General features: G+C 34.6%; 1 protein-coding gene across 26 annotated transcripts in view; it reads right to left on the reverse strand.

Moving 5' to 3' along the window:
• The window catches only part of Inpp4b (inositol polyphosphate-4-phosphatase type II B), a 1082298-nt gene that overhangs the window by 339045 nt on the left and 730300 nt on the right, over positions 1–12953 (reverse strand). For all 26 annotated transcript variants that reach the window (XM_087193385.1, XM_087193387.1, XM_021247702.2 and 23 more), the window contains 2 exons: positions 10110–10321; positions 8310–8354 (listed from right to left, as the gene is read on the reverse strand). In XM_087193385.1, the coding sequence (XP_087049511.1) occupies positions 8310–8354; positions 10110–10200 (136 nt within the window). In that variant the 5' untranslated portion in view covers positions 10201–10321. The remainder of the gene's footprint in view (positions 1–8309; positions 8355–10109; positions 10322–12953) is intronic.

Below are 12953 nucleotides of genomic sequence, written 5' to 3' on the forward strand. Positions count from 1 at the left end.
TTCACTCAGGCTCAACTTCAGCCTAAAATACAAATCTATTTCTTCTAGTCCTCTTTATTTTTGTTACTGTGCTTTTGGTGAATGATTTGTTCTGAAAATTATCACCCCAGTTGTATTGCTAGAGATCTGCTGTTGTCAAAACTGAGATAGCTCAAAGAAAGACTCACTGGGAAGATGCCTACATGCACAAATTCTACACAAGTAGGTACTTGTCAAAGGCACAGCATGGCTGCAGAGTCTTCTCTGTCCAGCTCAGAGGGAACCTAGCCTCCTCTAGTTTCATGTAGCAAGGCCCAAAAGCCAGAAAGACTCATTTTTTCACAATATCTAAATATAATTTACTAGCAATAAAACAATATTTAAAGCCTGTTGACTTCAAATTTAAAAGAATGTCCTAACATGCATGGAATAATTGTAAAATATTGCAAGAGGAGCTTTAAAACTTTAATTTATTTTAGAACAGGATTATAAGCAATAAGAGGGAAATGTAAATGAGTATTAAATCATCACCTTGGAAAATAAGATCTAGGACTTTATTTTTCATATTGTTTTCTTGCTCCCTTTGCCTGAGTTGTCTCATCTGTACCTTCTAAACCAACCAATATCTTGCTTGTCCCTCAAGACTTCATCCAGATGTCATTTTCTTGGAAATGTGCTTTCTGATGCCATACTTATATTCAATCACTACTTGCTCTGTACCTCTATAGCCAACATCTCATGCCTTTGTTTCTCCCTTATCACAGTCTATCTGGGATTATAATAGGTTTTATTCCCACACCGTCTCCTGGAAATTCCTTGGAAGCAGGAGTCAGTAATGAAAGGGGTACAGCTCAGTGGCCAAGTGCAGAAGCTTTAGAATCAGACAAAACTCAACCTGAATCTGGACTCTGTTATCAACTTCCATAAGATGTTTGGAAAATTAATCTTTGGGAATCTAAGATTCTCCACCTGTTAGATAAATGTAATATGTGAGTATATACCCTGGAATCAAGATACCTAGGTTTAATTCTTGGGGTCCTTACTTTACCCATTCATGTCTAAGTTGTCTTACTTATAAAGAAAGGAGGGATGACAACAGAGAAATGACTCATAATTAAATTGTGAGGAATGAATTTAAGTTAATTAGCCTGTGCAAGTTATTTACAACACCATATCACAAACAAGTAAGCACGTGATAAATGCATGTTATTTTAAATATTATCTGGTGGTCAGGTATACATAATATCCTTGTAGCAAAGAGCTAAGCATATACTATATGCTGAAACCATGGCAGCTGATCCTGTAATCTCTCAGGACTTTACACAATGCCTTGTCTTTAGAAACTTACCAGAAAATCATTTTCAGTAGAATGCAATGTTTTATGCAGGCTATGGTGTACTGTAGAACCAAGAGAATGGCCATTTATAATAAGGCAACAAAACAAGGCCAGCACAAGTTTTGTCTAATGCCTAGCAGTTGCTTTTCTTGCTGCTCTGAAAATTATCTTGCATCTTATATGGCAAAGTAATGTTTTTATCACTAGACTAAACAAAAAGATACTTCTGTGCTTTCAGCTGGCCTGGCAGACCATGCCAAAGGTGAAAATTCTGAGACCAGTATACTAATGTCATCTATTCTTATTGCAATTTTTTAAATTTAGAGTTTTATAATCATTTGTAGAAGACAATTCAGCAACAGAAGTGGGATACAGAAGAGAACTAATAAATGAGAGCCTTGGACCTTTTGCAGTTTTTTTTTTTGGTAACGGGGATCGAACTCAGGGCCTTGTGCTTGCGCAGCAGGCAGCGAAACCACTGAGCTAAATCCCCAGCCTGAGCCTTGGATCTTTATTAGAGAAACAGAAAACAGTGCCTGATTGAAAGCACTTCATAAAGTATGACTGGACTTTAAGTGCAGGTACATGAAGGCCCCTGAAATGCTGTAAAAGCTGTGTCTTTTTAAGGAATGAGGCCATTTTTCTTGTAAGGCTTATCATCTGGGACACATTTCTATATTTTTTCATGTACCAAGCACCGAAAACTACTCACCTGATTTCATGATTTGTTCTTTTTCCTAGACTGTTTTATATATAGTAGATTTCTATATAAAATCCAAAACCAACTCACAGTTTAATACACAATCCAACAGGAGAGCCAAGTATTTAGTCAAAGAATTAACACCAACAAACATAGTATCTTCCCACTTACAGCCACTGTGAAAGTAACCTACCTGAGAGAATCTTATCATTGCACAAGGACATAATTTTGTGATAAAACTAAATTTTAAGTATTGAGCTCCAGGATAGTATCTACCATTTATCTGGCACAGTTGTAGAGTGGGTTATATATCCATGAGACTTTTCTCTTTAAGTCCTCCACTTCCATTGAGAAAGCAGAGCTTCTACAAGCTGGGCACTCCACTTCTTCTATGTCCTACACCATGTAGGGCAAAATCAACATGACTTGCAGAGTGAAAGGGAAGGTAATTCTCGATAAAGCACAGGGAATCGCTGATTTTTTAAGTTCATAGGACTACTCTCAAAAGACCAGGAAGTAGATAAATCAAGAATCCTATTTGAGGCAAACATTTTCACTTACTTTTCAAGGAAGACAAGATGGTAGTCCTATTGCTATAGTTTGCATATTGAATATCCCCATAGGCCCATGTGGTGAAAAGCTTGGTCCCTAGCCTATGACACTATTAGGAGATAGGAAAGTCTTTAAGGGATGAGGCCTTGTGGGAAGAAGTGAATTCACTGGAGGAATACCCTTGAATGGGATGCTGGGACTCTGGCTCCTTCATGTCTTTCTCTCTGCTTCCTTTCTACAAGGAGGTAAGCACCTTGCTCCATCATGTGCTCCCCATTGTGACATTTTGTTTCACCACAAGACTAACGTAACAGGCTCAAATAACCATGGACTAAAACGCCTGAAACCATAAGCCAAAATATATCTTTCTTCATTTAAACTTGTTTATTGCAGGTATTTTGTTACAGCAACAAAGAGCTTACTAACATACCTATTTGTACCTAGAAGTACAGCTTGGTGCCTGTCTTTTGTGTTTTTTTCTGAATTTGAAGTGTTCATCTTTGATAAAGCACCAAGCACCTACTTAAATTGCTCTTCATACCTAGAAAAGACTCCTCCTTTCTTTTATTCTAATGTTTCCTCCCCTCATTGTCTCTGATCAGTTCTCCTTGGCAAGTCCAATTCACTCACACTTGCTTGCTCCGTTACACAATTCTTAACATTCTCAGAGACTATAAATAAATAATAGCTTAGCCCAAGTGTCTTCTAATGATTTCAGGAGTACTAGACTGAGTTTTCTAATTATACTCTGAGCTAACTGAAGGCAAAAGTGATTTTTACTTCTTCAGATATGCCTCTTCTGTTGCTCAGCATACTTGGGTTATTGAAAAGAAAAAAATACCCAATTATGAACTTTGTATAGGTGTAAGGCAAACTTCAGAAAATATAAAAGTGCATAATAAAGGAAATAAAAATTCTACTCACTGGTGAGAACCATTATTAGAGACATTCATGCTTATTCTTTCAGTCTTGTTTTTTTGTACATACAGATTGAGAGCTTTTTGTCAGGGATATATTATTGTACATGCAGTTTGTTATCTGCTTTAAAAACCTATATCCTCTAGTGTGATGAGATAACCCTTTGACCCATGAGTTTTAATGACAGCCTAGTATTCCATCTAAACACTGTATGCTTTACTCTAAAAATGAGATGATAAAACAGAAATAAAGAAAGTTGACTATGCCTGGGAATCTACAATAATGTATGACCCCATTGATGTATTTCTACATGGCCAATTATTGATTTTTATCTGTGATAATTATAGAAGTTAATGTGGATTTACCAATTTCAGAGAAAGCTGAAAAATAAAGGCTCTGTTAAATCATTGGAATCTCAGATTACTCCTATTTTGTGCACTAATAAAATCTTCAGGAGCTGGGTGTGGTGGCACATGCCTGTAATACCAGCACTCAGGTGGTTGGAGTAGGAGGATCACCAGATATTAGAAGCCAGTTTGAACTACATAGTGAGTTCAAGGCCAGCCTGAACTGCATACTGAGACCCCCCCACCCCATCTCAAACAAGACAAACAAAAAAACCTACAGAAGAGAAGGTGGGAGGAAAATAAAAGAAGAAAATTTGTCTCTTGAAAAAATTATTCTATAAGATACTACACTGATTCTTAAAAGATAAAGCAGTTTCAGAAAAGGCAAAATACCTAATAGGTGCATTCAAATCCTGTGTCTCTCTGCCCCTCAGTCACCAGAGGCTCCTCTGCAGATGGCTAGGGCATTAAGTATGTGTAAAAGTGAGGGAGAAGTGGAAGAGACATGGAAGTAAGATCTCCCTGGATGTACATCTGTTCCTTTCTGTCCCTGTTCCTGTCTCCCTTGGCATTCCAGCATCATAGCAAATGGTACTCCCAATTCTGCCATTTTTCTTGTAGCTATTTTTACCTCAAGACCACATCAGTTTGTAACTTGGTTTCAAGTCTGGTTAAACCAGTAACCTAATTATTAGCCTTGAATTCCACTATTCTTATAAGAACCTTATTATGAGCTATTTAAATATGATCTATACGTTGTTCCTTGCTCTTTGTAAAGTTACCTGGGTTTTAGGTTAGGAACAGACAATTTTCAAATCAATATCCACATTCTGTGTAAGGATCTTTGGACAATTAGTGGCTTCTTTGAAATCTATATCTAATAATCCTTGGTCTCCTGATTCAATGCTTCTCTTTCAAGCATGCTTTATTTAGTGTCTTGTTTTTCTGTACATAGAACTTAACACTATTTGGAGTTATCTCATTTCTAAGTTTTCTATGCCTCTCACAATATAACTTTAATAAATGAATTAAGTATATTTGTTAGAGATTTCACTCCAGCTTCCATGTTCCCATTCCTAGTATAATCAATTGAAAAACTTATCAACATATGTAAAATTCATATTTCATTTTATCATGTTTCCGACCATTTGGTTTCCTCTGATTACCAGCCATCAAGATATAAATTGAAGAATAAATTCACAGTATCAAATAATGAATTCAATGATCAGCATCAACACATATATGCCATGCTCTCCCATGTATTTGACAAGGATTTCTACCTAATGATTTGGATTTTTAATATATGTGATATACATAAAATTTTGAAATCATATTCTACTAACTTGGAAGATAATAAATGGTGGCAAAGACAACATTAAAAGCATCGAGGGGAATAAACAAAATATTTCATAGATTTTTTTATATCATTGAAGATTTCTTTATAAATTTTCTACAATGGTTTGAAGAAGGAAATATATCTGGATTTTAAGAAGTGATCTCTCCTTTTAAACATCAGCTTTGTTGAAAGCAATTTTATTAAACCATAAGAAAAATCAATATTCTCTTAGGTCTTAATTATTTCTTTGTGAAAATTTAAAGATTATCTTTAATTCAAATAAAACAAATATGGATGCGGAGTTGTAGTTGTAAGGATAAATTATTTAATTTAAATGTAGTCAACCATTCAAAATACACTTAACAGTGAACATGAGGTATTCACTTTTTCAGTAATGCTTGTCTAGTGCTATCAAGACATCTTTAGCCAATTATCTTGCTCAATTGACTAAGCATCTCCTACCTCATTTACTTGCATAAAGATGTAGCAGAAGAACTTCAGGAAGATATAATGATTTTATAGCAGCACACAAACAAGGGAGGAAAAAATTAACAGTGGAAAATAACTTATGCAAAGCAATATGACACCAAGAAAAATGATTAATGTGATTGTTTCTCCAATTTAAAGAGCAAGGCCATTCAAATTTTCAACTTATTTGAATACTTTGGTAAAATGTATAGAATAAACTATTTAAAAACTGTGTAGAAAAAAGTCTCCTATATTGTTTTATATTTTTCTTAGAATTTTTTCCTTTTCACATCTGATTAAATAAATATGTACATCCTTAAATGATGAAAATATTTTAAGAAGCAATTTTTCACTAATTATTTATTACTATGTGAATAAAAGTTAACTATGCAATAAATACAACTGAAGAATTTCTGGGGTTATAATAAACTTAAAGAAAAAAGAAACATTAATATATAGTAAAACCTAAGAGGGTTTAAAAAATATTTTTAAAAAAATCTTCAATAGACAGTATGATTGAAGACCTTAAAATGCTAAGAAGCCTAACAGTTTAGAGAGTATGTCTTCTAAAATCAATAATATAATTCACTGAAGACCCAAAACAATTTTCTTTAGTAAATTTGTGTTCATTTGTTAGGTATTTCTCACCATTTGATAAGATAAAAATTTTTTTTTTCTTTTTTTTTTTGGTACCGGGGATCGAACTTTGGTCCTTGCGCTTGCACAGCAGGCAGCGAAACCACTGAGCTAAATCCCCAGCCCCAAGATAAAGTTATTTTTAAGAACTTTAGTGTAGTTTTTGAATAAATATAGAAGAAAATTGATTTTTAAAATGGAACGTTATCGTGAATAAATCTTTACTAATCCCTTAATTCTGTAATTTAATCAAAAATATAAGTGACAGCAGCATGGCTACTGAACTGACTACTCTATCATAACAAATAAGACTGTTAGGATTTTGAATAAGATGGTTTATTTTATTTGAAATAAAACGCAGGTTTCTGCCCTGATGTGCCAGGTCTGAAAAGTGGGCTGTCTTGTCTCCCTAACAGCCTCTAATCTGCCTGTGCTGCCACACTCAGCTTCCCCGTCTCTAGCAATCACACAGGAAGGCTTGGTTTGTGTTCAGAAATGCACCACCTTGCTCTAACAGATCTTTACTTTGCAGACATCCTGTGAAAAAGATGCAAAGGGATTACAAGCATCTCCTCTTAAAAATCAAAGATGTATGGATGCTGAAGTAGTGAGAGCTCTGGTCAGTGAATCAGGGATACCTAGGTTTCTTTTACCTCTCAGCTCCCTTTCTGAAGACAAATTCTTCATTTTATTTCTGAAACAATCTGAAAACTCTGCGAAGTAATGTGTAGCGTTATTAGTATCTCCGTGAAAGTTTGAGTTTTCACACTTCCGCCTATTTCTCAATAGCTGAGAGTAAAAAAAAATCTAGACTCTCATTTACAGCCCTATTTAGCTATATTTGTGATTTTTAAAATGTGAAAATAAACATTATATATAGCTATTGTCACAATAAGTTACACCTTTCAATTGGATATTTTGATCAAACAAATTTGCAACATATTCACGAAAATGTACCTTTGGAACCTCAACCCATTAAAAACAAGTATAATGTTTGTACATTTAAATTTGTCCCAAAACTTTAGAATGTATCTCTATTTACATGTAAAGGTTTCTATACAAAAATGTATCTGGTTTCTATATATTGAATATGTACATATAAAAATTTCTATAAAATTTAGTTAAAATGTCGATATACCACTGCCCTTTCAATCCATTTCAGAATCATAAGAGGAAGAAAATATAATTGTCTAAAAAGTTTGTATGAACCCTGGTTTTACTCTTGTTAAATACTTTTTCTTTTTTTTTTTTTGTGCTGGGGATCGAACTTGGGTCCTTGCACTTGTGCAGCAGGCAGTGAAACCACTGAGCTAAATCCCCGGCCTTTAAATAATTTTTTTCAGTGAGTTTCCTAATGGTATTTTTGCAATGGGACTTGATTCAGGCACAAAGCACTTCCCACTCACTAGCAAAATAGCAGGCCAGGCTGAGTACACACTTTGAATTCATCCTTGGACAAAGTTACACATTTTTACATGTGACAGATCCTTACAGTTTCTGAGGTAAGTCTAAGCTTGGATTTAAAGTTAAATTCGAAGTGTCAAAGATCCATCCATAAAACAACATGGAAGTGTAAGGGAATATTTCTGAGTAAGACAGCAAGAGAACAAGAATCTTACAGATAGAAAGAAACACCAACAAAGCTCCACATGTAGCCAGTTTCCAATCCAAAGAGTAGAAAATTAAACAGATTTGCAGCAATGTTGATTAGCAACAAAACACAATCCTTTCATTAGAAGGAGTGACAGGCACAGATCCACGGCCACAGTACTTGTAAATCCCTGGTTAAGAGGTAAAACCGTCTCATCAAGGAACCCAAAATATCTGGGCAGCAACCTAACTTATTCAGCAGTGCAGATTCTTTACTAAAAAAACAGGGAAAATAACAACTAACTTATGGGAAGAATTTTTTAATAGAACAATGTTCATAAAAGTTTGTAAAATATGCAATGTTATAACTAATATGCTTATATCTTACAAACTACTTATACAAATTCTTATTATATTTATTAATACAAATAAGATGAAATTCCTTACCAAGGATGAATTCCAACTGTGGTTCATTTGGACTCTTCTGAATACCTATAAATAACAGATGTAAAGTCAGCTCTAAATATTTTAATTTATTATCAATGACAATATGCACTGCTAAGTTTCACTTTGATTTCAGTTTAGTAATCAGAATGAATAAACTTGAGCAATTAGGCCTAATAGTAGAATGCTGTCAGAACAGGGTATAATGTTATAGCAGAAATTGTGATTAAAGTTTTTATTGGTCCATTTAGCTCCATAAATATAAAGAAACTGAGAAATATTGTTTCTGTAACCATGACAAATATAAAACATATTTTTCAACTGTGTTTGTTTCTTTTGGAAAGATGCAGATAGAAGTAGAGCCTTTAAGAAGAACCATCTCTCCAAAGTACTCTCTTAAATGGATTTTCTTTCAAGCCACTTTGACCTGTTGTAAATAGAAAATCATTAAACTTCTCCAACGAGGTTCTGGTAGGCTTTGTGATGGTACCGGTTACCGGTTATTTTGGTATTTTATTGACAGGCTAAATCCACATTCTGTTGATTGTTTCTGCTCCTTTTGTCAGCAATGTGTAAAAAATATAACAACATGGCTAAATGATTTGAGATCAAGTAAGAGGAAAAGTGAATCTGAGAACAAAGGTGTGGAAACATAGACGTCTAATGGGCAGAGGATGGAATGATCAGGGTTCAGTAAATGATGATGTGGGGGTGCCGATGACCACACACTATGCAGGGTCTTCCTGGACAAGAGTGAATGACCCCTGGCAGTAAGAATGGGATACCATTGGTTACAATGCATGGGTGGCCAAAGAAGCAAAAATAAAACGTGTGGAAATTTAAACCATTTGGCAATAAATGTAATTCTACAAAAAGCTTTTTCTTGTTTATTTTTGCTAGTGCATTCATCAGACACTATTTAAATTTACTGGTGTTTGGTCACTAATACATTTCAAACAACCTCTTTGTATGAAAATAATGTTTTTATTTGGAATGTTAATATTTTTTGGCATAGTAACCATTTATTTTTTTTCTCTCCTGCTGACATTTAAGAATGCTATGGTTAACAATTTTCAATTTCTCAAGAGAGGTTATAGGAACAAGCATAGATAGGTCCTTGTAAAATTCAAATAGTCTAGATTTTTTAAAAGGTTATTAATAATTAACTCTGCAGTAAACTCTGACAAGCAAATTTCTTGAAAATGTATCCAACGGATACCATTTTCTAAAGAAAAATTTCATAATGTAAATTAAATGAGAAGGTTAGGCATATATTTGTCAGTGTTAAGTAACTGGTTAACAGAAATCTTCTGAAAGAAAAAGACCTATTCCATACTAAACAATAAAAGTTAAACCCTGAATTTTATGCATGAGAAAAAAAATAAAATTCTTTCAATGATTTTAATTAATCAAGTACCACAAAAACGATTTTAATGATCAAATGCAAACTTGGCCAAATCTCCAAGGTTGCTCTATTAATGTGAACCTGTGCTCTCTGGTAGAGCAGCAACAGTCCCTATTCTATTGTCTACAAAGTATCTCTGAAGAGTATTTATCAGTGTGTTAACATACGTTCAAGAACTTGATATACCATTTGATATTTAACCATGTCATGTATATCATCTGTCTTACTCAAGGTAAAAGACATGCAGCATATCACACACTCCTAACACCGAAGATAATATCGGACAGAAAGCACATCCAGGTAATCTTAGGACATGTTTCTGAAAGGACAACATCGGTGTTTAGTCAACCTCACCTGCATCTTTAGAGAGTTACAGCGAGGGGCACACACATACTTACTTGTGAACTGAGTGTCACCAGTATCGTTGGCCTGGGCTGTAGGAAGAAATTGTTGGCCTTCCTCTGATGTTCCTTCCTCTTTGATTTCCATTGTTAACCTTCACGGGTGTTTAATTTTCTAAGTATTCTTATCCCAATGTCACCTGCCACTGATTTCTGATTTAATATAGGTGTATCTTCTCACTAACGATCTGATTTCTCACGTTGAAATTCTGTATAAGGAAACATCACAAGCGAAGACCCCAGTTACTTTGGAATTCAATATAAAGCCAAAGATAAATAACCAAGACAGATAGAGACTACAACTGTTTCAAGTAAACTTCTTTCCTTCATATCCCACTCATACTTCGAAGAAACTTATACAATTAATGTGCTAAACACTAGGTTAGATGTGTTTTCCAAGTAATTGTTAGATAGCCACATGAGAGACTTCTAAATCCTGAAATGTATATTCTTTCTAAGTTAATTCTGTAAAACAGCAGATAGGTATCAGGGCTGCTTACTTAATATGCACCACATTTAGCAGCAAGAGCAGACAGAATCTTGTCAAGGTATTAGCATGTTTTGCAAGGTGAATATTACCATCATTTCTGCCATTAGAATTGCCCTCTGTCCTCACTCTACATCCACACTTGTTAGAACATTATTCATGACCACATAAAGATAATTTGGCATGACACTCTTCTTCTAAGATGGGCCAACAGGTTGAACAGGAGAGTTTCTATCCTTTATTACCCATAGAGTCACTTGCTGTTCTGGCTGATAAAGGTTTAATTGTTTAATGATTGGGTATATGGTGAAAAGAATGAACAATAACTCTAAAAAGCTAAAGCTCAAGGAGAAATGAAAGTAGTAGCAAATTGATGAAAATTAGCATAGGGAAAGAAAGCCTTTCCAAAAATTTATCCAGACAGCCTCAAACAGCTACAAATTCATTTCGATACTTAGCATGATGTACATGACCAAGAATGAATTGAAAAAAATCAATGTTGTTTTAAATCAAGCTATCAGCTGAATTAAAATGTGTAAAAATCTTTAAGTGTCTACCCAGTGTTGTTTAATGAGATAGTGACAATTGAGTTTGGTTTGGAATACTGATGTAGTCTCAAACTTCACAAAATCAACAGCTTCACTTTCTGTTGTTCTTCACAAAGCAGCTTAAGTTTATAATTCAGCTCCGGTCTTAAGAATCATCTTGCAAAAATTAAATCCAGAAAATGTCTCAAATCTTTAGAAAACATTACAACATAGTTGCAGATAAATACATATTGGTTTCTAATGATAAAAAGAGAAGTACTTTCTGGGGTAAACAGCTATTGGGCCATCAATGTAACACATTCAAATTTATGTTTTGAATTGTGATAATGGTCACTAATTTCTTGTTTGGATATTACATTTAGAAGCCTTTTCTGTACCAGGCAGACATGTTCACTGAATCATGCTTTCCAAAGGACAAATGCCAACAGTGGAATAATAATTGTACCATATTGCAATTTATGTGCCATTTAGCTATAAGGACTTTGTTAACTTCACTATATTTCTTGACCACAAATTCAACCTTTAGCCCTCATGAGTTACCTTCAGAGTTCGAAAGGAAACCTACAGGAGACAGTATGAATGCATCATCGAAAAACAGAAATTAAGTAGAATAATAGTGAACAATTTATGAAATAAATGTCAACTCTGTGCTTGCACTTGTGTAATTTGTGGTTGAGAAGCGAGGACTGAAGCATATTCCTCTAGCCCAAACTAGCTCAGTAATGGAAAACAACTTCAATTTTAGAGAGAGTGGAGTCAACTATACAAAATAAGCTTCGTGTAATAACCTGTGAGATTACATTTTCATTTTTCCTTTGTTGCATTGAGGATTAATTTAAGCCTTGATATACTTGTTACAAAAATACATACTTTAGAAGGAATCGGTAACAAAGCTCTGAAATGAAGAAAACAACTGCATTTCAAACTGGAAAACAGGTCATTTGCGTATCATTTTGGTGAGTGCAACAGTTCCTTTTCTGCGTCAATTTGGAAATTTTCTGGGTTTTGTGATCATGCACAAGAACAGACCATGGATTTGCAGACCACAAGTATATGTAACAGGGACAACTTTTAAGAATCTTGAGTACTCACTCCAGTTCTCACATCTTTTGTCCTACTCAGAAGAATCACAAGCCAAATGGTTACAACACCCAGAAAATATTCTTGGTTCTCTCCTGCTCCCTTACAGGAGATATATAATTGGTAGCTATAGTTCAGCTATGTGAAATAGAACACTATATCACCCTGACCCCTGGGAAAATGACATTTCCTAATATTCTGTACTCCACACTAAAAGGACAATCTGATATAAACGTAAAAAAGCCATACAAGGAGATTCCAGCTAATTAGGAAAAGAGGACTAATAGCATATGGACGTTACATGATGAATGAGTAAATGTGATGCATCCAACAACAGAGACCTGCAGTGAGATGCTGGTCCCTCTTCAGTGACAAGCAAATCACACAGCACCTTGATGTCAGGACACAGATCTGGTGCTGAGCTGCAGTACAGAAAACAATGTTACAGAAATTTCGTGAGCTGCGAAATAGCATACTTCTTTCTACCACAGTATTATATAACACAGTTCTTATCAAATCTGAGAATTTTTATGGATAAATAAGAAAGATCAAGGAACTATAAAAAATACAGAAGATGAAAGGAGGGAAAAGAGGCATCAGATCTCTTAATGGTTACATATAACAAATTGTGATAAGGGCAATCATTCCACCAGTAGTAAATAATGCAACTTATTTAAAAGAGCCTTTTCCTTACATCCATCTATAGATCCAAGATAGTTGCCATTC

This window comes from Heterocephalus glaber, unplaced genomic scaffold (assembly GCF_053883595.1).
Source record: "Heterocephalus glaber isolate CG9 unplaced genomic scaffold, H.glaber_assembly_v1.0 deba00001587, whole genome shotgun sequence".
Classification (NCBI taxonomy): domain Eukaryota; kingdom Metazoa; phylum Chordata; class Mammalia; order Rodentia; family Bathyergidae; genus Heterocephalus; species Heterocephalus glaber.